The 25,069-nt window shown below is 41.5% G+C and overlaps 1 protein-coding gene across 3 annotated transcripts in view; it reads right to left on the reverse strand.

Moving 5' to 3' along the window:
• Positions 1-1,550: 1,550 nt before the first annotated feature.
• The window catches only part of znf827 (zinc finger protein 827), a 66,582-nt gene continuing 43,063 nt past the window's right edge, over positions 1,551-25,069 (reverse strand). The window contains exons 6-16 of one of the 3 annotated variants that reach the window (XM_062432623.1): positions 24,226-24,468; positions 21,832-21,886; positions 21,518-21,618; positions 16,218-16,355; positions 14,776-14,805; positions 14,463-14,634; positions 13,607-13,773; positions 10,150-10,359; positions 8,458-8,635; positions 6,173-6,223; positions 5,703-5,840 (exon numbers count right to left, since the gene is read on the reverse strand). In XM_062432623.1, coding sequence (XP_062288607.1) covers positions 6,175-6,223; positions 8,458-8,635; positions 10,150-10,359; positions 13,607-13,773; positions 14,463-14,634; positions 14,776-14,805; positions 16,218-16,355; positions 21,518-21,618; positions 21,832-21,886; positions 24,226-24,468 — 1,343 coding nt within the window. In that variant the 3' untranslated portion in view covers positions 5,703-5,840; positions 6,173-6,174. Of the gene's footprint in view, positions 5,841-6,172; positions 6,224-8,457; positions 8,636-10,149; positions 10,360-13,606; positions 13,774-14,462; positions 14,635-14,775; positions 14,806-16,217; positions 16,356-21,517; positions 21,619-21,831; positions 21,887-24,225; positions 24,469-25,069 lie in introns of all 3 variants that reach the window. The other 2 variants (XM_062432628.1, XM_062432636.1) reach the window with 2 other exon arrangements.

Here is a 25,069-nt window from a genome sequence, read left to right on the forward strand (position 1 = left end):
GAGAGAGAGAGGTGTAAAGATGGAGGTGTGTTCATGTGGCTGGAAGGCTGCAGCGAGCCACCAGGGTGCTGTGAGGCAGGGCCTGTTAAAGAAGCGCTCCAGACCAAGGTGTTCTATAGCTCGGGGGCTAACGGTGATAAATGAGTCCCTTAATGTCGGCAAACACTTTATCTCTGCTTCATCTGTTTTCATTAGGCAGGGCCAACCTTTGGCTGGGTGAGAACGTGCTGTAACTTTCATTACTACAACACAGAAAGGAGAGGGAGAGAGACCTCCCATCGGTCTAATAAAAACACCAGCTAGACACCATGACAGATCCTATTCCTTATTATTATGATGGCACGCCACCATTATAAATTAGGGAATGCTATGTCCCTCAAAGATGATCAGTGCTTTTCCTAACTCTCACTCGCTGTCTCCACTGAATTATATCTACTCTTTTCTGCTTTTTTATATTGGTCTAAAATACTTGCATCTCTCTCTGACAGAAATACTGAATGGGCACCAAGGCATTTGTGTTCCCTGTTAGGTTGTGATTTAGGAATTAATTAATTTCTTTATTGCTGTGGAGAGAAAACAATCTCACCACCAGGCCTATTCAGTATCTGTCCTGAAGCTTTTGAACATATCACGTGGCCTTCATCATCAGATTTAGTTATCCAATTTGTCACAAAATTGTAGATTTTTAAATTTAAATTTTTTTTCAGCAAAACATGAACTTCTCGTCCATGTTGGATTAGTAACTGAGGATCAAAGTTCATTGTTTGAGTTGATAAGAATGAAACACTGTCAACTTTCAGTGTGATTGTATCACATTGATACTGTATGGTTATTATTTTAATTTAATTACATTAAATTTAAAAAAAAAATTGTGTCACATAATACTTGTGTGTGATATAATAAATTAGGTTAATGAGCAGGTAATTGTATTGAACATCAAATTGATAATGTCATGCGATTTTGTATTTGGTGTATTGTGAGATAAATGTCAGTCATTTCTTTTATTTCAACAAAATAATAAATGTGAAGAAATTAGACATAAAACTGCATGATAATTCGATTTTTAGCAAAGGTTTGGAATATCTACGCGAATGAGATAAAATGCAACTGTTCCTTTGAGTTAAGGACATTATTCTGTATTATATAGTTATTGACTATTGACGTATCGTTGTGTATGAAATGTGAAAAGAAACAGTGAAGAAAGCCATGGTGACGTCTTCTGATATCTTGTTTTGTCAGAGAGAAGCAGCCATTTAAAAATAGCAGAAAAACAACATATTTGTGATTTTCGCTCAATTAAACAACTGTAGATAACTGAAAAGTGTTGCCAAGTAATTTTCTGTTGATTAAATAATCATTGTCTTTTTTCACCTTTACTCTGACTTTGTTTCGAATATATGCGGCTGAAGCAATGAGCATCTCAGTCAGTTCACTAAAGAAATGAACTGTTATACATTATATTTAGCAACGTGGAAGAGTGATGAGTGTTTGAAGTAGTGGAAAATCAAATAAAAAATTTGACAGAGAAAAGACAAACGACCAACATAATATCTGATGTAAGCTTTACTTTCAAATCCTGTTACATTTAGATCTGGCAAGTTGAACATAAAATAATGCCAAACAAAGAAAACAAATACAAAACCAAAAAAGTACAAATGATCTATTTACCAGTTATCGTCACAACCCTGTACAGCCTTAACAATGGTGTAATAAAAAAAAGCTTTGTACAGCACATACCAATCTTTACCGAGTGCCAAAAGATAAGATAGTTGAGCCTTTTCTAATCATAAAATACAGCCAAACTTAAAGCTAACTGATTGTAGACAGTGCAGTGTGATGCTAACTAAATGCAACCAAGGGAGTTAGTTTTAAACACAATTAAGTGCTAAGAACTAGAGAGGGCAATGTCATGCATACTCTGAAGTGCTGAAAAGGTAGTCAAGCTTTTTTTTCTTTTTTAAAAAGGTCACTGTGCTGCTTATAAATTGGGCAAAAAATAAAATAAAATAAAATAAACAGAATAAGTGCTTAACAATACTGGTTTTCAAAAGGATAGAGCCCTGTTGCCTTTTTAAATATTACACTCAAACTATGGGGACTTAAAGAAGTGCAGCCATTCATGATTACGCTGTATTCAAAGGCAGACAAAAAGGTGTGGACACATTCTTTTTTTTATTTATCTTTATCTTTTTTTTTTTCCTTTTGGACCCTGACAATTAGTTTGACTCATTCTCAGAAGTCTCAGGTGGTTTCCTTCCACCAAGTGGCACTAGAGTATAAAAGATAACGTAGATAGTACAGGGAGAGTGTGTGTGCATGTGTGTGTGTGTGTGCGTGCGTGTATGTATGTGTGTGTGTGTTGGAGGGATGCTCCTTTCACTCCAGAGACAGCATGCCAGATATTGACAGAGCAAAAAGGAACAAACAAACAGCAGTGTAGAGGGGGAGACAATCGAGGCTTCACTCCAGAACAGGACATGACGGATTTAATCCTAACATCACATCCTGCGGCGAGTTACATTTTGGTCTTGGCAATTTATGTTCTCTGTCCAATCAACATTTTCTGACATGAGTTAAGTAGAAAAAAAAAAGAAAAAGCAATGATTCACTGTAAGAAAATGCATGATCATAATAGACAAAAGGAAAATAAAAAAACAATCCCTTTACAAATAAGGGATTTTTGCTTGAAGACCACAAGCGCTAACAAATAATGGGTAAAGCTTTTTCAACAAAAAAAAAGAAAAAGTGTGTACTATTCTGCCCTATCTTTCAAATATACGTCCTTTTGAGCATGTTCAGATAAATACATATTCTCATAATCAAAAAGTGCAGCACTGTGCAAAATTGGCTATCACAATTTAGCCTGGGACCTTTAGTTCCCAGGGAGAGCTTGACCTCTACTGTCTAATTCATGCAATTTGTATTAATTTAACTTTCTCCGATTTCACAGTGGCAGACCCTTTGCACTGCCAGAAATGTCTACATGTAAAACTAAGGGGTGTTGATTGAGTCATTTCCAGCAAGCACTTTCAAGCTACTGTCTACTTCACATTATAGTAACTTGATGGATCCAAGTTTGCACTTTCAAAAAAAAAAGAAAAAAAGGAAATAAAGGTTTTAAGTGCTTTTGGCTTGAAGTGTAACTACATTAAGTGCAATTAAAACTCAAAAGGTTGACAGGAGGGGGTGGGGTGAGGGAGAGGGGGGGTACCATGTCTGCCGGCCTAACAGAAGCCAGTGCCATCGAACACAATGCTGTACAAGTGAATGGCTTTGCTTCATCATTGCACCTACAGGAGCTTTTTCCTCACAATGGGTTCTCTATGAATGTTAGTAGAAAAAGTTTTATTATGATGTAAAAGGCTCAGTAAAAAAAGTAAAAAAAAAAAAAAAAAAGAGACAAAAAAAACATAAACAAAACAAAACAAAAAAAGACACAGAAGGCCACCAAACACACTAACTTTCCCCGTCTTTACAAGCACAGAAGACGTTCTCTGTTCACACTTCTGTATCACTTCTTTTTCATGTACATAAACAAAAATACATTCATTCAAGTCATTTTGGAACAGTTTTTTTCTTTTTTTTTGTACACAAAAATTACAAAAAGCTCCAAAAAGCACCATTGAATCGGCCTGTGGTGACCCTTGCTTGTGGGTTAGCTCGCTAACCCAGAGCTGGTCACCTCCACAAAACAGTTATCTCATATATCTCTTCTAAGTATAGGTGCTTGATACATAGTTCTGCATACGATGCTGCACTGATACCCACCTGGTCTCAGAAATAATGAATGAATTTTTACGTCTTGTTATTCGTAGGATTTCGCTGCTTATTTGCCTGGGAGTGCAAAAACATTACGTAACATTTTACATCTATATTCAAATCAGGTAATTGATATTAATAAATGTATGTTTATTGTCATGGTTGGTCAGATTAAATACTGTCCATATTTACATGATGACAGCTTATTTTCTGTTTGCTTCTGTGAGTTTAAAAAAGAGAAAAAAAGATTCAAATTAGCTAGTAACCCATTAAAATAACATTTACAGTATTCTGAGACAGAAGTGGCATCAGGCAGCAGCTATGCATAATATGGTTTCACCATTATACAAAAAAAACAACAGAAATCAAAAAAGATGGGAAGGGGAAGGGCTAGAAAACTATGTACAAGATTGATAAATAAGTAAGTGCGTGGTTTGAGGCGTTGCTTTGGAAACGAGCCTTTATCAATGAAAAGCGTTCCGTTTCATTGGTTCTGTCCACGTCGCACCGCTAACACTTCAGGATATTTCGAATTTAGCTTCCTAATGACGTCAAAGCTAGTTGAAACACAGAAACAGGCATGCTATTTCGATGCATAATAGCAATAGACAAAAATGCACTAAAATATAGCACTTGCAAGTTTTGTTTCGTCTTTTTCAACTTTTTATCTTGTCAAACGACTAAAGAAAAATATCTATAAAACTGAGATACGTTAGTTTCCTCAGATAATGCAACTGGGTCCAGGTCATTCAGACGTTTACAAACAGAAAACAAAAAAGGTAATAGAGTAGTAGTTGAAGTAGTAATAATTCAATTGATAGAACTGATAAGAAAAGCAGCTTTTTGATATAAATGCAATTTTTAGCATGTACAGCCTTTTTCTCTTATAAATGTTTTTTTCTTTCTTTTCTGCAATATGTTTGTCTGGTCCAGCTTATTCTGCTGGTCTGATTGGAAAAGATGTTGCTCCAACTGCAGTGGTCAAGTGTCATTCACACCACTGTCCGAGGAGTGAGGGGAGGGGAGGGGAGGGGAGGGGAGGAGGTGGGCGAGGTCAAACAGTCTTGGCCCTCTCCATCAGTCCCAGGTAGGCCAGGAAGGAGTGTTTGTGGGAGGCGGGTGAGGGAGGAGAAAGGGAGGGGGACACCGGGTTGGAGGAGAAGAGGAGAGGAGATGTGGCGGGCCGCCATCTGGAGTGGAGGTGCGAGTGGAATGTGAAGCGGCTGTTGTGGGTGAACAGGGTGGTGAGGGGAATCAGGTGCGCCCGGTCGCAGTTCCTGTACTGCTCGAAGACGTGGCGGGAGGAGGGGAGGAAGAGGGAGGGGCTGCCGCTGCTCAGACCGCCGGGGTTTCTGGTGGTGACGTTGCCGTTAGTGCTGACCAAGCGGCGCAGAGCGCTGGTGGCGTCCAGCTGGTGGGACTTGCCCAGTTTGAGTGACAGAGCGACAGACTGCAGCGCCTGCGATGCTGTTAGACTCATGAGGGGGCTGTTGCTCCCGCTCCCTCCACTGCTCCCTCCTCCTCCTCCTCCGCTGAAGAGGAAGTTGTCCTGGCTCCTCCGCGCTGACAAGCCCTCTGGTGATGTTCCCTCAAGTTGCAGCTCCTCCTCTCCTGCCTCCTCATCTTCCTCCTCCTCTTCTCCTCCTCCACCTCTGTCCAGTCCCCCTGCTCCTCCACTCTGGTGTTTCTTGAGGTGGCGGCTGAAGACGAAGGGGTGTGTGGTGGTGAAAGGGCACTCTTGGCAGCCGAAAGTCTGGCGCGGCGCGTGCTTCAGCTTCTTGTGCAGGTTGAGGTTGTCCTTGCGCTTGCAGCTATAAGAGCAGCGGTCGCAATGGAAGGGCCGCTCGCCCGTGTGCACACGCACATGCTCGATCAGCTTATTGGCCGTCTTGGACAAGTAGCCACACTGCTCACACTTGTAGTGGTTTCCCAGGCGGTGCCCGCGCATGTGGGCCTCCAATGAGGCCTGGTCGGGCCACAGTCCCTGGCAGATGCGGCAGCGGTACTCCATCTTACAGTGCGTCTTAAGGTGGCACTCCATGGCCGCTGGACGATTGGTGGAGTAGATGCAGAAAGGGCACCTGGGTAGTGCAACAAAAGGGAAGCAGGGAGGGAGGAGAACACACGGAAGCAAAAGACAGTTGAAGGGGGAGTGTACGTAAAGAACCACGTAACACACCTTGAAATTTAACAACACAAAAGTGATGAAGAGGAGAAAGACAGGTAAAGGAAAGTGTGTGTCATGTATAATTCTGTGTGCTCATGGTGGTATGTGTGGCACTTTAATGGTGGGAGAATTGAGGTGATCAGGTATGTGTGTGTGTGTGTGTGGGAGGGAGGGGGTGTGACAGGTTGGAGAAAAGTTTGGAGCAGTAGGACATGAAGGGAAATGAAGGAATGGAGTGGCACTTACATTTAAATAGCACCTTTCATCTGCTCTGGGCCCCAAAGCGCTTCACAAACCCTGCAGAACAGAATCACCTCAGAAAAACCTCGAAATGGTCAAGGCCCTCTCTCCCTTTCTACACACTCCTACACATACAGAAAGACTTCACATTGCTCAAGTGTATACACGTGTACACACTGGTCTGGAGAAACAAAAAAACCTTGATCTGAACTTAGAGGGCAGAAATTGTAAGCCATCTGAGTTTATCGAAAACCTCAAATTATAAATGCGGTTTACAGGAATTAAGCGACTGTGTAAACCTGGAAGAATAAAAAATAAAACCCACATGTGCAGATAGAAACAGTACAGGCAAATATTTTAAAGTTCTGATAAATTTAAAATATCAGTTTAATATCAACTGCTTCCACATCTTTTTCCTCCCTTGAATATAAACTATCTAAAATATCCAGCACCTGTTTCTTTCCCTTTTTGAATGCTAGCTTGAGTAAACCAATCTGGCTTCAAAAACATTTACACCAGACAGAACATAACATTTAAAACTGTTGTAAAAAAATCCCCAAAAACTCCTTGTATTCATGAATTCACTCACACACTACAGCTAACAAGTCCTCGCGTTAGAAAAGATGCTGTGTGAAGATTTTTGGAGCTATGAATATCTACAGGATTTTTGTATATAATGCAGGCAAATGTGACTGTTGGCAGCTTACTAGTTTACATTTAGTGAAATGCTACTATTTCCAGACATTTAAAAGTGTTGAGCACATCCTAACTCCACTGATGGCTGCACACAAAGAAGAGTAGAAAAAAGATCTTTGTTTATGACAAGATGAGGCGATAATCATCATGATATTCAATGGTTCTGCGCATGCACAGACTGGAGTTATGAGAACAACTTAAAAACAACACAAAAAAAACATGGCGACTTGAGTTATTGGAAATGAAACTTCACACAATGTTTGCGATTCGTTTACTACTTGGCAATCATAGAAGCTTTTTTTTCTGCTTGATTTAAAATGCTACCCTGGAGCTGAGTATGTGTGAGATGTTTGTCTGAGTTTAATACATTATTGTGACTAGCCCAAAATCAAATATTAACATCATCATCAGTGTGCAGTGTGCATGTTTAAGTCAACAGATGGGCTTCATGTTAGCTAGACAGGCCTGAAATGGGACATAAATATGTCACAGTACAACAAAGGCTCCTGTGGGACTGGAGTATGGAGATGGAAAGGGAAGCATGTGAAGAGATTAGAGCTACATAAACAGTCAGTATTACAACAATTAGGCTGCCTTAATCAAGAAAAATAAGAACTATACGTTTGGAGTATTTGTTTGTATATTTGTGCATGTATAAGTGTGAAGTGTTCACGATGCAAATTAGCCCGTGAATTAGTTGTTTTCATTAGAATGAATCTTTCTACAAAATGCATGCATCAGATCTGCGAGCATATAAGCTTGACAGCATGCGTTAGTTCAGGTTGAGATATATTTAGATTGACTTGTGTCTGTGTCCAGTGTGACAGAGGTAAGTGATCTGACATTTGTGCCTATCCTATAGTGCACTTCCTTGTTAGTGATCATTCTAGGGGTGTGCCAAGAAATGTTACCTACCATACATAGAGTATAATGACTGTAGCGGCCTGTAAACTTTCTGGATTGCAGGTTTCATCTGATCGTTTCGTTCTTTGGCATGGCTGCTAGCTGTAGGCAGTGGAACAACAGACCCTGAGGGGACGCCCATTTCCACTCTCCCTTCTGTTCAGAGCAGCCACTGCAGACCCAGAGACCACTGTCTAATAACTTCTACTTGCCAAGAGAGTCTGTCAAGCAAAAACTACAGCTTGTATGATTTCATTTGCTGGCTACAGATAACGGGGGGTTAACAGATTACGGACATGTGGCTAGAATCATCTTTAAATAAGTCATTAATTTGTTTCTCAGACACGTCTCATTGGTTGAAACTTACAGTGTCGCTGTTACACAACAACCTCACATAACTTATTTAATAGCACCACAATTTGTGTCAGCCAGCTTCATGTATTTACTGATGCATATTTTTGTATGTATGCATTGTAAAATAAGTTAAATGATCCATGTAAAAAGGCACAATCTAGCTTTTCAATTCTCCAAGTTTATCGACATGAAACCTAAATATCTCCTAATTGGCACATCTCTATCGTTGATCTATGAATGTGTGTATGTGTGTGGCTTTTTTTTTGGGTGAGGGGTGAGTGAGGGAGGGGGGAGGACGGGCGGAGTTAGGAACCTCTGTCTGTACTTGCTTTCCTTACTTGAGCCCTCCGGAAGGGACGGTGTGGCACTTCTTGTGCTCCAGCAGCTGCTCGGGCGTCTTGAGGAACTTGTGGCAGACGTCGCACTCAAACATCCGTGTGATGAGGTGGATCTGGAGGTGCCTCTCATACATGCTACGCGTCTTGCACACAAAATTGCAGAAGACACACTCGAAGCCTGGAGAGAGCAGAAAGAGGAGGAGGAGGAGGAGGAGAGGGAGAGGGGGAGTTAGGACTACAGTGTTTCCCCAAGGCTGACTGCTTTGGGGGTTGCAGGGGGGGAGGTGCGCAAAACTTAGGAGAGACTCAGCAGCTAAAAAAAGCTGGTCCACCTTTAGTGAGCCTGGTCAGGTTAGGCTAACCCATTGTTGCCAACTTTGGTGCTAACCCTCTTCACTTTTCTAGCAGTTGGGAAACAACAGATGAGACTTTTCTTGGTCTTGAGAGACTGCAGCATTTAAGTGACACACTGTAGCCTGTACTGTACATTTACTGCCAGACTGATAACTTACTGCTAACCTTTTCCTCTGCTCCGCTCACATTCACCATCACTTTTCTGCTGCTCACTCTAGCTCGAGTTTCCCAGCCAACGACAGAGGTTGACTCACATTTTGGATCAGCACTGCACAGGAGCTCCCAAACACTATTGATGTCAGTATGAACAGATATTTGGCGTCATTTTTTGCTTTAAAAAAGCCTGGTAGGGGTTCTTGTTTGCCTGGTGGGTTGCCAGGCCTGTACAATAATGGAGGAAACACTGGACTGGATGATTTTGAAATTGATCCTAAACCTGACTCCACAACTGGGTCATCTTCAAATACTGTACTTCATTCTGTGAGGTCAAGTCTGGTCATGCTCCTGTGGTCTGACTGCACCGCTGTGGGCTGGGACGAACAGCATTTCTTTTTTAAATGTATGCAAGTACACAAGAAAATGACAATAAACTTAATCGTAAATCTTGAAGGAGAGCAAGAATGCAAACAACCAAGGCCAGATTACCAGTCGGGAAAAGACCAGAGCATTGCTAATCTAAACTGCCAAGTTTCTCTGTGATTAAAGGATCTGAATCTAACACACAGAAAAAAACAACTAGCTTTACAATATAATGCAAGAGCAGGGATGTAATGTGACCGTTATAATTCATAAGGCCAAATATAGTGCTGTGTAATCAGACAGAACAGTATGGAAGAGGAAGAGACCACCAGACCGGAGCGACATTACAGCCACAGCTTGACTTCAGCTGCTGAGTTTCTCCATGATCCTAACACTAACACAAACAAACAACTAGCTTTACAGTATATGTTGAAGCTGAGATGTGGCGCCACTGTTTACAACTTCTGAGGCCGCATATAGGCGCTGCAGCTGGGGAGGCTGCTGCAGTAATGAAGGTAGACAACAAAACATTCTTGTAAAGCTGTCACTTAAGAACTCATTTGCATTGTTCCTCAAGTATTCAGGATGAATGTGTAAAGAAATCCTGTCTTGTTTTTCTAATAATCTTTTATCTGTCACTCTCAGCGAACAGCTTCCTAACTAAAAGGCAGCAGCCGCACAAGACGTGGGTAATTATAGTGTAGGCCTACAAGATGGTTTTTAACTGATAAAGTGTGTGACATCAAGTGTGACGTTTCAAAACTCTACCACAGATCACAGGTAGAGTATCTGGTTGCAGTGGCTCCCACAAGTCCTTGCCTTTGTCAGACTTGTCCTCAGTTCCTGATCCCGAGTGGCTTCCGGAGCTGGACTGGCTGCCTGCGGAGGAGGGCAGGGCTAGCAGGCTCTTGAGTTCTTCGTTACCGTGGGTGAGGTCTCCGCCCTCAGAGCTGTTGAGTGAATCGCTGAGGGCCGAGAGGGACGAGGAGGTGCTCTTGGTCTCGCTGAGGGGACTCCTTGAGTTCAGACCTAAGTGCAAGAGGAGAGCAGGCAAGAAAGTAAGATTAAGTATCATAAAGACACACATTTCTAGAGATAAATCAGAGACAAAGACATTAACTAACTGAAAACCTGTAGGAAATGTGGGGTATGCTTGATGCAGAAAAATCACACACACACACACACAAGAACACACACACACACACACCCCAACACACACACATATTACAAACAGCTCCCTCTCCTGCATAGTCCTGTGTTCCAACTGAGGCCCTACTGCCAGTCCAATCAAGATGCAGTGTGCTTTTATTGATCCCCCTCTCTAAGTCTGCAATTCACTGGGAAGAGAGAGGGAATTAGAAGGGGAGGAGGCGAGAGGGAGGGGTGAGGAGCGCAGGTCATGGCCGAAGGAGCTAAGATGGCGAGAGCATCTCAGGGCACAGCTCAACAAAGGGCATTCACTCAGGAGGGAGTGAAAGGAGAGAGAAAAGGCTGCGCGGATCCTGAAATGGTTGACCTATCTTTTTAATACAGGCGCGCACACACGACTGAGTCTAAAACACACAAGCATGCAGAAACGCAGTACACACACACACAAGGATTCATAGAGTATCCGAAGAAGTGATTAAGTGCCTTCAATCAAATCTAAATACACCAGGGTCATTTACAGCAGTCTTAGCCACATTTTCAATGCAGTATTGAACAAGCTTGAGGACGCTTTTTCTTTTTTTTGCTGCAGTATTTAACATCTACTTGCCTTCTCAATATCCTAAAGGCTAATGCTACAGAATGTTTAAAAAAAAGAAGAGGAAAAAGACGCTTCTCTGGGCCGATGGGCCTCGACCTTGAAACACACCTTGACTGAGAAATAATTCATTTTTTCTCTTTTATGGAATAGTATCGTCTGTGAATGTCCAGCAATGTTTGTGATATGGAAACTGAAATAAAGAAGTAGAGTCTGCCTGCCAAAGTATTACAGGCCAGATATGAAGGAATACTGAGAGATAATTCACCACCTTTCCCCTTATTGAGAAAGGAACCCAACCAACCCTTTTCCTGTGCAGAGTCCAAGCTTCACAGGAGGTCAGCTTGACCTACGACACCTGCTGAGCTCAGCCAACTCTTTGCCTGGGTGTGTCCACACAGTTGACCAGATAACTACCTTTCACAGTCTCTCAGGATTCCCTCTAAGTGGTGCTCTATCCGCCTTAGCCTCTTAAATGCAGACACTTTACCAAACAGGGCAGGACCTCTGCAAATTATTAAAATCTCCACAAATAGAAGACAGGATGTGTGGTTTTTGTAAAGTGTGAGGTGACATAAGGCCTTTAAGCCACTCTCCTGTACATTTGTGTGTTTGGTTGTGATGTCCATCTTGTATGAGACTGAGATAAATGCCAAGCCAGGCTGAGAGACTTAAAAGATGGCCACAGTGGCATCGTAAACCCAGCTCGTCTCCAAAGGACCCAAGGCCTATTGATTTTTCCCCCTCAGGCACGATAAGGGCCAACCTTCTCAGATAAACAAGGCCACTGTGGCCTCTGAAAGACCCCCTCAGCTGTCTAGGCTGGACAATCCCACCCACCCACACATACACACACAAAAAGCGCACACACACACTTACAGGAACAGTGGAAGAGCAAAAACATCAGTAATAAACTGGACAAAGCTGTTTTCAACAAAAACACTAGTATTTACCACCAGAGGTTCTGACGAGCAGCTTTAAAAGTCCAAAGAAGGTCGACTGGAGGAGGCTGTCCGACTCTTGTTTGTGAAACATAATTCTACTGCTCATCTGTCCCTGTGTCCTCTGAACTGATGCAGAACTGTATGTGTCACGTTTAAATTACTATTACGTTACAATGTATTGTGTTAAAACGGTCTTTTACCTTTCATTTGAAGGTGCCCGACTACTCATACACTGTTACTGCAGTGGTACCGATCACTACCTGAGCACTTTTAAAAAATTGTGCTGCAGCTACAATATTGAACACTTGTGCAATAGTATTCCACCGATGTAGCATTACACTCCTACATAAGGCTGCCAACTAACTGCTGAGTATTTTCTCAATTAATCTATTGGTTGTTTTATAAAATGTCAGAAAATGGTGAAACATTTGAAGCCCAAGATGCAACCCAAAATGTCTTGTTTTGTCCTGACTAACTGTCCACAACCCAAAGATATTCCGTTTACTATCATAGAGGAATAAAGGAACCAGAAAATATTCATATTTAAGAGGCTGGCACCAAAAAATGTTGTCTTTTTTTCTTGAAAAATGACTCAAAACGAAAATGGTAAATCAGTTAATCAATTAATTGTTGCAGCTCTACCCCTATAAGATGAATAGTTAAATATTTTTTTGAATAAATACAGAGGGCTGAGAAATATCACATTTATGATTCATTACACTCTTCTTTGTTGTCAAAATCTGGCAAACCGTACACTACCCACAATGCAACTCAATCGTCGACAGCTCCACTGAAAATTCGCATGTGTTACGCTAGTAGCGGCTGATTGTCGTCTCCTGTTCTCGACCAGTGTTATCAGATTTTGCACGGTTCCATCTGGAACCACTAAATGATTTATACAAATTTTTCACATATGCAGTAGCACTCCTCAAGACCTGTAAACTGACTTTGATGTGTAAAAAAAAAAAGGAAATAGATGGAATTTCACTTTAAAGCTGTAAGTCATCTCCTTAACCACAGTTATCGTTTAAAATGAAACCCAATGTGCTGGATGGAACGCACAGCCAAAACAATAGAAAATGTGTCACTGTCCAAATACTGCATGGATTCCTATTCTGAGCTGTGAACAAGAGCCACAATGTGTAAGCTACCACCCACTCTAACATGTGAGAGTAATTTTGAAAATAACTCCATAAATCATTTTCCTAGGGTATCAGTCTTGTATTTTGCTACAGTTCAGTAGATGTTTGAAGTGGGCCACAAGAACAGCAAACAAAAGACACAGGGACATTTCACCACAGCTGAAAGGATGATAAAATGAATCAATTAGTTCATCTATTCTATTTTTAATCCATCTTAACGGTTTTGATGATCGATTCATTGCAAAATATTCAACAACAAAAACAAATAGTTCCATATCAATTGTGAATTTGCTCCTCTTCCTATGTTTTTTAACTGTAAATTAAATATCTTAAGGTTTTGGAATGTTGGGATGCACAAATAAACACAAATTAAACACTATTTCATTAAAGCCTCTTCTGGGATGTAACTCGTGTATCACCCCACATTATCATCAGAGACTCTGTACCTGCATGTCCAGTACTAATGTGGTTCTTCATGTCGTTCTCCTCCATGCAGACGTAGTCACAGACGTTGCAGCACAGTGAGAACATCCACTGCTCCTTGTCCACATGGAGCGACATGTGGCCGACAAACTGGGCATTCAGCTCCGTCTGGAAACCACACACATGGCAGCTGGACAGAGAACAGAGCGGGAAAAGGAAGGAAGACAGCGGAGGAAAAAAAGAGGAGACAGTCAGATTTAGTGTTATATTATGCCCACATAAATTGGTAAGTGGTACAGCGTCGCCACGCTTCTTGTACTCCAAAGTATTTGCACTCTTTCAGACATAGTGAGATTCAATTCTGCAAATTATTAACCATATAATAAAAATATTAAAGCATAATTTGACATTTTGTGAAATATGCTTTTTTAAATTTTCTTGGCTGGAGATAGATGAAAAGATCGATACCAGTCTTTAATCTGTCCATTAAATATGAAGCTGCTTAGCTTAACTTAACTTAGCTTAGTACAAAGACTGAAAAACTAGTAACAAGCTAGTCTGGCTCTGTTCTAAGGTAACAACATTTGCAAAAGAAGACTAAATAACTAAACTCAACAAAACGATTAAACTAACAAAATATAATATGTTAAATAGTGAGTGGTGCTAGTAGGTGGATTTTATTTTTAAACTTTGAAACTGAGCCAGGGGGGAAGCTGATATCTCCTGGCTGTAGTTTCACATGTAGCAAATCAGGATTTAATTGCGCATCAGGCAGCAGATTAGGATCAATAAAAAAATCTGGTGAAATTACAATTTCTGTTATTGGCTCGAGGCATGCTGAAGAGAAATGAATGTTATGTTGTGGTCTGTTCTTTCTACCTGTAGTAGTAGGGGCAGGTCTTGCGCTCGGCTGAGTCGGCTGTAACAGCGCTGACGATCTGGTCGGCGTCTGTGTTAACCAGCTTGACAGAGTGGATGGTCAGGTGCTGATTGAGGTTAGCCCTGCACTTGGCTGCGTAAGGACACAGGTGACACTTGTACTTCCTCTCTTCTGCAACGAAATACACACAAACACAAGATATCCAGGTTACAGTAAATATTACATCAGATAATATTTCATGAAGTTGCGCTCAGCCTCTGAGTCTTTAAAGCAAGCTTAAACCTAATTACTTAAAGCCCAACCCTGTCTCACCTTCGCCTGACCCCAACTGTAACTCTGATCCTGGGAAGAGGAGGGAAAAAAAACAACCTTGTGATGTCTGACAAAAATCAACTTTTCTGGGTAGAAGCCAGATCTGCTTCAAGATAATAATTTGAGAAACATGAGCACTATAAACTCTATGTAAATAACACATCCTTCCATTTTATCCCAAAACAAATCAACATAACAACACATCCTCTCCCCTCTAGCTCCCCCTCAAACACACACACACACACACTCTCTCACACACTCCCATTTGCCCCAAGGACATGAAGCCAGGCAACCTTTATGTCGCCGGGGAAACCAAAAAGACCATCACACTGACATATGCCCCTGCTTCTGTTCTCTGTGGTGTGGCCAAGCTGTTCACAGCCAGCACTCTCAGATGGTGTGTGCGTGTGTGTGTGTGTCGTGTGTGCACGCAAAAAATGTGAGAGCATGTCCAATTGTGTGGGGGGCATTTTGTACACGAGTCTCCATTTGTGCGCGCTGCGATTTTAGTCTGCCATCCCGAGTAGGTTACATCAATTTCTAATCCAGTGTTAATTTGCTTTGAATAAAATTGTATAAATGGGATATTCTTTCTTTTTTTTTCCTTATAATGAGCGGGGGGGGGGGGGGGGGGGGGGGGGGGGGGGGGGGGGGGGTTGTGGAAGACGGTGATGGAGTAGGATGGATCAATTGGTAGCAGAGTAGGGCCAAGTTTGAAAAAACAGTGTAATCAGGGCACAGGGGAGTGTATGTCTTCATCCTGAGGAAGTCTCCCGTGTCTGCGAGAGTGTGAGAGAGACAGTGAACGAATAGTAGCCACATCAGAATCACTGGTGTGTGTGTGTGTGTGTGTGTGTGTGTGTGTGTGTGTGTGTGTGTGTGTGTGTGTGTGTGCACCTACGCTGCGAGCCATCCTTCTAGCTGGGTAATTAGACGGGCAGTTTTCCCAGTGAGACTAATCATGGTAGTAATCTCTTTAAAGGAAGGGTAATCTAGTCTAGTCAACCTTATTTACTTACTGTGGACAGCACAAGCACGAGCACATGTGCACAAACAACAGCGCACATCTACAGTATACATTAACAAATAGATGCAAATGTACAATCTGCTGCGTGCCAACGATGTCCCTGTGTGAGTGCGTGCGTGTCTGTCACAGGTCACTTTCAGGGACAAATTTCAGACAGAAGACCAGTTTATTGGGAACGGCTTGTCCAATTGGAAACTAAAGCCATGTCCCTAATTTGGAAAAAGGTTAGTTTTGGGTCAGTGGTTAAAGTTAGTGTTAGGCAAGTGGTGGTAATGGGGAGGGTAAGTCTCCAGGAAATTAATGTAGGTCTATGTAATGTCTCTCAAAGTGACCCTGAGCTGATATATGTGTGTGTGTGTGTGTGTGTGTGTGTGTGTGTGTGTGTGTGTGTGTGTGTGTGTGTGTGTGTGCTTACCTGTGTGTAGAGACAGATGTCTAGAAAGGGTCTGCTGTCTACCAAACACTTTGCCACAGACAGGACAAGGGAAGAGCTGTTCACTTAGTCTCCACTGGGCAATTCCGTTTCCCAGCTCCGCGTCATCTTTTTCTGAGTCTGAAACACACAAACACAGAAAACCGTACCCGTCATTCACTGCTGACACAATCAGCCACAAAAACATCTGCAGGTGAACAAATGGCAGTGAAGTCATGATGCTACAGACCAAACAAAGTAACCTACATTGATGTCATATGTATTAATATTGAAACCATAACTAGAAAACCAAAACACAAAGATGTGTATGCTCATGTAATAACTAGCTCAAGTGAGTCATCTTTTTGGGGTATTTTGCATATATTTGAAAGTAGATAGTTGAGACAGGGATAACAGTACTGCAATCACTGTGTATGGTGCGCAACCAGGAGGCCAGCCAGGATGCCCCAATTTTTTCCATCTTTCATCAGACTTCACAAAAACAGCTGGAAAGACGTCGTACAGTACAAATCAGGTTTCTTCCACTAATATTTACTTCTAAAAATGAGGAAATTCATATCTAAATAAAAGAAGAAGGGTTACTTCCTACAGGTTTATTAATCAGCCTACATAAAGGAAAGTGACAACAGGACAAATGACACAAATGAGAATAAAAGATGACACAAAATATAGATGGATGACTGAAAGAGAAAAACTGTACATTTCAACAGAGTATAGTTTTTCTATATATATCAATATTTTGTATAGTTTTACTTTGAAGACTCTGGTGTGTCAGAAAAGATTGCACAGAGCTGCAACCATTAGCCAATAAATGAGTCAACACTAGTCTTTCATTCACTCATTTTGCTTTTTAAGTATAACACGGTAAAATTGAAAATTGAACTCTTAAGCTCCCTGACGTATGCAATCCAGAAAAGTTACACTCATTTCAGTTTCAGTGCAACAGCTGGACATTTGATACACTGAAGGCCTAATTTGCAAACCCACAAGAATGAAACCTGTCTGCTACCATTTGACAGATGCTCCTTGTTTAGCCTGCGGGTGGGATGCAGTGCGAATGCATTCTTAATGTCAACAGCAAGCACCAGTCCTTCGCTCTCAAGCCTGCAGCAGACCACTGTACAGTAGCTCAACACCCACCCCCTCCCTGTCAACACCCTGCCTTCATCCACCCCTTAATCAAAGAAATAAAAAGAAGTGAGTGAGAGCATTTTCAGAGGCTTTAGTCGAATATCAAGAATTGAAGTTGCTGCTTTAAATTTAACTCCCGGCACATGAATAGGGCACAGAGTGATTCAGGAGAGTAAAACATGCGCTGCCTTTCTAATTGTGCTATACAACTTCCTCAGATGAAAAAAGGGATTTTTATCTCGTCTATATTGTTCAGAGAACATGCTACACAGACTGACCTTGGCTAAAACTTTGGTATTTGCAAGGCGCTTAAAGAGGAAAAAAGATTAAAAGTTACCCAAAGAGCATTTTTTTAATGTTTATAAAGGGACGGAAAATCTCTGCTGCTCAGTTGCTCCGGCTCCTTCACAACTTTGGATTCTTTGTAAATGGAAATCAGTGTATATAAAACTTGACAGTTCTGCTTAACTTAACAAAAGAGGAAAAATGACAAAAAATAATCTGTAAAGCACATGATGTACAAGTAAATGTTCAAATTCTTGAAATCAACGTTTCTTACAACAAGGCATTTATGTAGAAGTTGCTCTAAGAAACACTACAGATGATATATATATGTGTGTGTGTGTGTGTGTGTGTGTGTGTGTGTGTGTGTGTGTGTGTGTGTGTGTGTGTGTGTGTGTGTGTGTGCGTGTGTGTGTGTGTGTGTGTTAGAATAGCACAATGACAGAAAGTAAAGATGTCTTTTGGCATTTGTGGGCAGGTTTTATGTTAACCAAATGTTAAAGAACAGACTGGCTTTAGATGTTAGTGTGAAAGGACATTTTATTGACGTTGCACTGACTCAAACACTGCAGAGCATTTTTTCAGTATCTCTCACATATTTAATTCTCTCTTTGCTCTCTACATGCAAACTAGTGACGTCTATGTTGTGTGTGTGTGTGTGTGTGTGTGTGTGTGTGTGTGTGTGTGTGTGTGTGTGTTGTGTGTTTTTGTTTCGTTTACTTGCTTTCACTCATCACATCAGCTGTCACAGATCATTTTTGGAATTTTCTGAACAAAATATAGCACAATCTGTTTGATCCAATCTCAAACTATTCATCAATTCATTTTCTAATTTTTCAAAAGGAGAGTGGCTGGTTTATACATGCAGACAACTGAAAGGTAGAGAGCGAGACAAAATAAGAGCTGCACGGTGGACTACCTAATAGGCATTCTTATTATTTTGTCCTTTAGATAATATTTTTGCCACAGAAAGATGGTTCTTAATCAAATTTCAATGCACTGTGTTTCTTATGTTATCTTATGTTATGCTATCTCTATCTACATATTTTCATTCATAGAAAAATACTGAATTTCTTCTGAGTGGAAAAATGCAGCTCTCATAACTAGAATACTAGAATAATATATTTTAATGAGCTCAGCTTCGAGTAAAAACACCCGACTTCTACTCACAGTAATGATTACACATTATTTTCAATGTTTGATTTCTTTCTAAGAAATGTAGTTTCCCCTGCTGACATAAGTAACAAACTGCACAATCTGCTTATTGTTACTTCAGTTTGATGCTTGAGCTTCACTGTGCAGAATGATGTATGTGCAGAGTTTGACACTTCAAGGCTGTTTTCACATTCATCTGCTGAAAGTGGAAACGTTTCTCTGTGCTCACCTTACATCTTTTCAGTGAAACAGGAGACATCTTTGTGCCTGCAAGTTCATCTTTAAAGACTAAAAACATTTGCATAAATTCATAAATTCAGGATATTTCAATGAGGAAGAATTTGTAACCCACTAATTGAATTTGTTGGTAAAGACATATCCATCAGGAATTAACATAGCCAGTAGAATATTCTTATTTGTCATAAAACATGTCTGGAGGGTGATCTTGAACTAAGATGAGCCTGCTGACATGTAGAATAATTTTAACCATTCTGTTGCTATTGAGTCAACCATCATGTGAGTCTTTTCTGCTGCAGGTCTGTGACTCACCGCTGTAACGAGGGTGAATGAGGGCATGTGTGTGATGATAAATGCATGTAAGTAGACAAGTGGAAAGCTACAATTGCCTGTAAACTAAGTAGGCAATCAGCAAAGGTGGTGTGCATGTTTGTGGCTCCTCACACCGGTTGCGAAGGTGTCACAACACATACACAACAGACATGTCAAGAAATGTGAATTACTGCAGGTCGTGGACCTCTTGACCGCCTGCATTAGTTGAAATCTGCCCCTCACTATGACTGTGATCCTGAAATCTGACTATGACCAGCTTTTCACACCACTTTTCTCCAAACTCATGGTCTGTATATGGCTTATTCTGAGAACCCTAGACCTTCTTATGGGACTTGCAGCTAAGCACATAACAGCATTAACTTGTCCTGACTCACACAAGTGAGAATAGGGGATGGCCTGGTCACACAAGGTGACGAGAAGCCGGCCGGCAGGGGCTTGGGGCCATGGCCTGGCAAGCACACTGATGATTAAGCCAATTAGGGTGTGGTGTGGGCCTTGAAGTGGGTAATGGTTTAATTAGTGCTATTAGAGCTGGAGAGAGAGAGGGACATAAACAAGAAATGAAAGATTGTGCTGAAACCCCCGTCTGAAGATAGAAGACGGCAAGCTCCCGATGTCCCGCTCATGTATTCTTTCTCGCTCGTTTAAAGGGAAAAGCTCACACTTTTCAGCTCTATCTCTACATAATTGTTGTTGCACTCACGCTCCATTAGCAGCCATAACAATGAGCAGTTTTCTGTGTCCCAGAAACACTGCTGATGATGTTACAGTACATCTCCAGTTAGGCTGCTGGCAGAGAAACAGCATTAGAGAGTAGTCACTGAGTGAGTGTAAAAAATTGCAGTTCTTACTTCCTGGTTTTTGGCAGAGCTCTGAATATTTTTTCTTCTACAAATACAGGTTCCTTGCCATAAATATCAGTTTCAAGATATTCATGATACATCAATTACTTACAAATTGTTTAAAATCCAGTACATTTTTTGTACTAATATGTGAATTCAAAATAAATTTAGCTAAAATTATGACTCTTGATGCTGGATCCAAAAAGGATGATAGCTAGTTTAGCAAATGTGTGATGAATTGACAGGAAAGTATCCTACAAGTTCAAGGATCACTTAACAGAAAATCTGTTTGACTGAATGTTTGCCTCCCTTCAGCTGCAGGTAAAATGTGTACTAATGTTAAGAGTGTCGGGGTGATAAAAAAAAAGGAGAAAAAAAAAACAGAAACACACTAAAGAAAAACTGTTGAGAGAAAAAGAGTAAAACAGAACTACAGTAAAAAAAAAAAAGTAAAAAAAAAAGAGAGCAGCAGAGGCTGGATCTGAAGCTTAAACACACAAGGGAAAAGGGGAGGTGGGCTGGGCGAATTAACTTTCAGGACACTCTTGACACCCAGAAGCCAATCAGATTTTCATTAACTGGCAGAGGGACAGGCAAAGCTGGCACAAGCTAATTAACCTCTGGATCTCTCACTGCCAAAGGAACATGAAGGGAAGTTCTGGGATGCCGGAGGAGAGGAGAGGAGAGGAGAGGAGAGGAGAGGGAGATGGGGGATGCCCTGGGCAGAGGCCTTTAGGTTGGGGAAATGCGAGAGTGCACATAAAGGCCTGTCGGAGCTCTAAGTATGACATGGGGAGGGGGAGGGGGAGAGGTGGGGAGGATACACCAGAAACGGGGGGCGAGACCATGTAAAGTTGGAGGTGGTTAATTGTGATGTGTCCTCATACGTGTAGGCAGATGTTGAGTAGCTCGCCAGGCTAAGCCTTTTCTGTGTGAGAGAGTTTATGTAAATGCATGAACATGTATGTGCACGCAGTTTATGTGTATTTATTACATATAAACTGCATAATCAATCACCTTTCCCAGCCACAGTGAGAATAACAAGACTTGGATACTTGTCTTTGTGGATCCTGAACTATGAATTTGACTGTTAGAAATTAATGACATGATTACTTTTCTGCCTTTTCTTTAGAGAAAATCTTTGCAGAAAATGTGCACAAATACAAAAACGCAGGATGAGCAAAAATACCACCCCCAGCTATCTATTACTTGCCTGAAACTGCTACTAATATGGCTATGTTCCTCTATTACTCCTCTAGTAATGTTCCTCTACTGTGCATGTGTTTTATATGTGTCTCTTACCATGGAATGCTGCCCTGGTAGAGGAGCTGGCCTCTGCGGGGGAACAGCTCTTGGAGCGCGAGTTAAAGGGTGATTGTCTGAAGCACTCGTCCAGGAACGGACTGAAACACAGAGACATGATGCCTCATACACTGATAACACTTACACTGCTGCTGAACTATACAAATATCTAAGCTATGTTCAAAAAATACACTTTATTACTAAATATGAAGATTAAAAACATTATAATGTGTAAAACTGGGAAGAAAGTATAAATCATTTAGACATTTCACTGCTAAAAAGCAAATAAAGTACATGAATTATTAGTGACTCACCTGTTTATTCCCACCATGTTACTGTCTTTGTGGTTGTTGGCTTTGCTGACTTTTTCTGAAAAAAACAAAAACCCCAAACGTTAACCAAGTCATTACAATTTCTATATTTGTATTTTATCTTCTTTGCTCCATTTTATTTTAACAGTTGTTGGCTGCTGTTTATTATTGGTTAAGCACTTTGAGTATTATGTGTATGAAAGCTGCTATATAAATAAGTTAAAATGTATTTTTATTCATATGTTTTTTGCCAAAGTACTGTTTCCGAGTACAAGAATACATTTTTACACTCAATTTACATTTATATCATTAAAAATTGACTGGCTGCCACTATGTCAAAAATGTAGTGAAACTTCTCCGCACACAGGGTACTGTAGAAAACAGATAAGAGCACTATATGAGCCAGACTGGTGCATTACTTTAAGTTTAGCTTGGCTGGTAAAGCACAGGTTTGCCATGCCAGCAGGGGTGCACTGGCCATCTGGAGTAGTGGGAGTCTCTCTGGTGGGCCCGCTGACCTGTGGGCTGAAAGTTGGCCCAGCAACACAAATATGAGAAGTTTTTAAAGAATAAAAATGGCTAGCCAGATCCGCATTAGACTGTTTGGATGGCATATGTGCCTGTTTGTGTACGGTCACACTCTTGTATGCTAATGGCGATTTTCGATATTTATCGAGTCCCATAAAACACCACACTCACTACAGCCTCGGAAACAGCCGTGGAGTTGAATCGGCAACTCTGACATAATGTCAAGAAAAATATTTCAAGCTTGAAAAAGTCTGGATTTATTGCGAGGCTGATTTAATGATATTTTATTAAATTATTTCTTGATGCCTTTGAGGCGGCCTCAACGTTAGATTTCTGACAATGCTCACACCCGCCTGCCTGGCACCTAAGATCACACCAGTTATAAAGGGTCAAGATCACACATTACGCTAATTCTCTGTGACCCTTTCAAAAAGCAAGTGTGAAAATGGTGTAGCATGAATCTGTGGTGACACATATGCAAATGTGGAGTGAAGGCCCTGCAGGCCACCTCTGTACATGTCAGAGATCCTGCTTTCTTATCCCAAGTCAATTATTTTAGCTCCAGTGTGGTTGAAGCTCATCAAGAACTGAGTAGTCTGGTTTCTCACAGAAAGGTTGAATCTGAAACACTAATGATTTTAAGAGGTTTCTAAGTGGTAAATAAAATGATCACTACTTGGCCGGCCAGTGTGAGTACACACGGCGTGTTCAGCAGTAAAGAGCATTATACTGAATGCCTGAGAATGGAGCCATATGTGTGAATTTCGAGGCGATGCACTGAAGTGAATTTCAAAGCTGCAACCATCTCAGTGTTCAGAGCGACCTTGCTACTGATGTGTCTCTGAGGTCTTACTGCTCTGGGTAATTCATATTGATTGCTCATTGTGTGACAGCAGCCCACTCTGTTCCAGTCCCCCTCACATTCAAACCCAGTTTTGAGGGGGCGGTTGCCGCAGTTGCCAGGCTAGCGATGCCCTGGCCTCCCTGGGTGGGCATACTGTGTACCCCCACTGCCCTCTCTACCCTCCTTATCCTCTGCCCACCCCCCCTTTTCCACTACAACCCCCCCCCCCCCCCACCCTAAACACCCCACTCCGTCACACTGCTCGCCAAGGACAGAGGTCTCTTTCCATGTTGCCATGGAGATGCCGCACGGGAGAAATGTAAAGGGAGGGAGGGAGGGAGGGGAAGTGCAGGGGGAGAGCGTGTGCAGCCAAGTGTGCTTGAGCCGGCATGTCTGAAAACGAGTCAAGGGAGAGAGAGAGAAAGAGAGAATGAGAGAAAGGAGGAGAGGGAGGAGGGAAGAGGGGGGCATTTGTGCAGACACCGCTCCCCATGGGGCCTTGTGTGAGGAGTGTGTAAAGGTGTGCATGGAAGACTGTGTGGGAAAGACAGACTGTCAATGTGTGAATTTGTGAATATGTGTTTGAGAGCAAGAGAAGAAAAGAGATTTTACACGCGCTCTATACAGCGTTTAAGCGAAGCAATCAGAGGCTGGATAGAGCTAGGGTCACAACCCGGGGAAGACAAGCCTGACCACGCACACACATCTGCACCTTTTTTCCTGTGTGTGCGTGGAAGGTGTGTGTGTCTGTCTTAATCCAGCTATACAAACAACTGTCTGCTACTTCAATGTCACTTTCATGGCCATACAGGTAAAAGGCAGGATGTCATTACATGGCGTATATCCTTGAGTTTACTATGTGGCCACCAGAGGATGGAAATGGAAACATGTAGGTTTTATAGTCATGTATTACAAACTGCCCAAGGTTTACAGCGGAAAAGGAGGGGGGGGCTGTCATGTTGTTGTGCACGTCTGTTGTGGGTCCACTGTTGCTCTCAGACTGACAGTTTCCTGAATGAACATACCTGACAGTTTGAACAGAAGTTCGGAGGCCATTTTGACCGATATGTCCTGGGAGAAGAGGTCTTTCTGGGGGCGGGACAACGTCTCGGGTAGGTTCGTCATCGGCTCACTCTTCTCACTCGCCCTTAAAGTGCTGAAGGCCAGCAGGTGAGAGGCAGGTGGGGTGAGTTCTGCAGGGGGTGGGTCCACTTCCATGGGCTCCACCTTTACTTTCACCTTCTGGTACTGGGCATCTTTGTTGCTCTCTGCGGAAGACGATAGAACCAGAGGATAAATGACAGCTTAGATTCAGCCATTATACATTATCATGGTAAAAGATTGTCTTTTTTATTCATAGAGTTCATACATTGACTAACAAGGAAAACAGAAACCTGCAAAATTTAACACAACGCAGCAGCCCTGAAAAAAGTACTTAAAAAATGATTAGTTATTTTTGACTTCTGATACAGTTTGTATTAACTGTGTGTCATATTTTAAAATAAGTTACAGTAAACCAAATGATCAGGTCATCTCTGAGTTCCACATAACCTTAACAGCAACATTTTATTATAACAAGAAAAGGATTAATTTGTCATGTACCTGTCAGATTTGTTTACCCTTTAAAAATAAATTCAGTTTTATTTATTACTATAGCTCAAATTCACAAATCACATATTTGTCTCAACGGGCTCTGCAATTTGTAAATTATTGCAGAGCCCGTTAATTATATCACCCTCTAAAATTTTTACTGAAAATGAAGAAAAAAACCCTCAGGAACACAAGAGAGGAGGAGTCTTTCTTCCAGAATGACCAAACATGCAATAGACATCATTAATATTAAGTTAATATTGAAGACAAACAATTTGA

The sequence above is a fragment of the Scomber scombrus genome, chromosome 2 (assembly GCF_963691925.1).
Source record: "Scomber scombrus chromosome 2, fScoSco1.1, whole genome shotgun sequence".
Taxonomy (NCBI): Eukaryota; Metazoa; Chordata; class Actinopteri; order Scombriformes; family Scombridae; genus Scomber; species Scomber scombrus.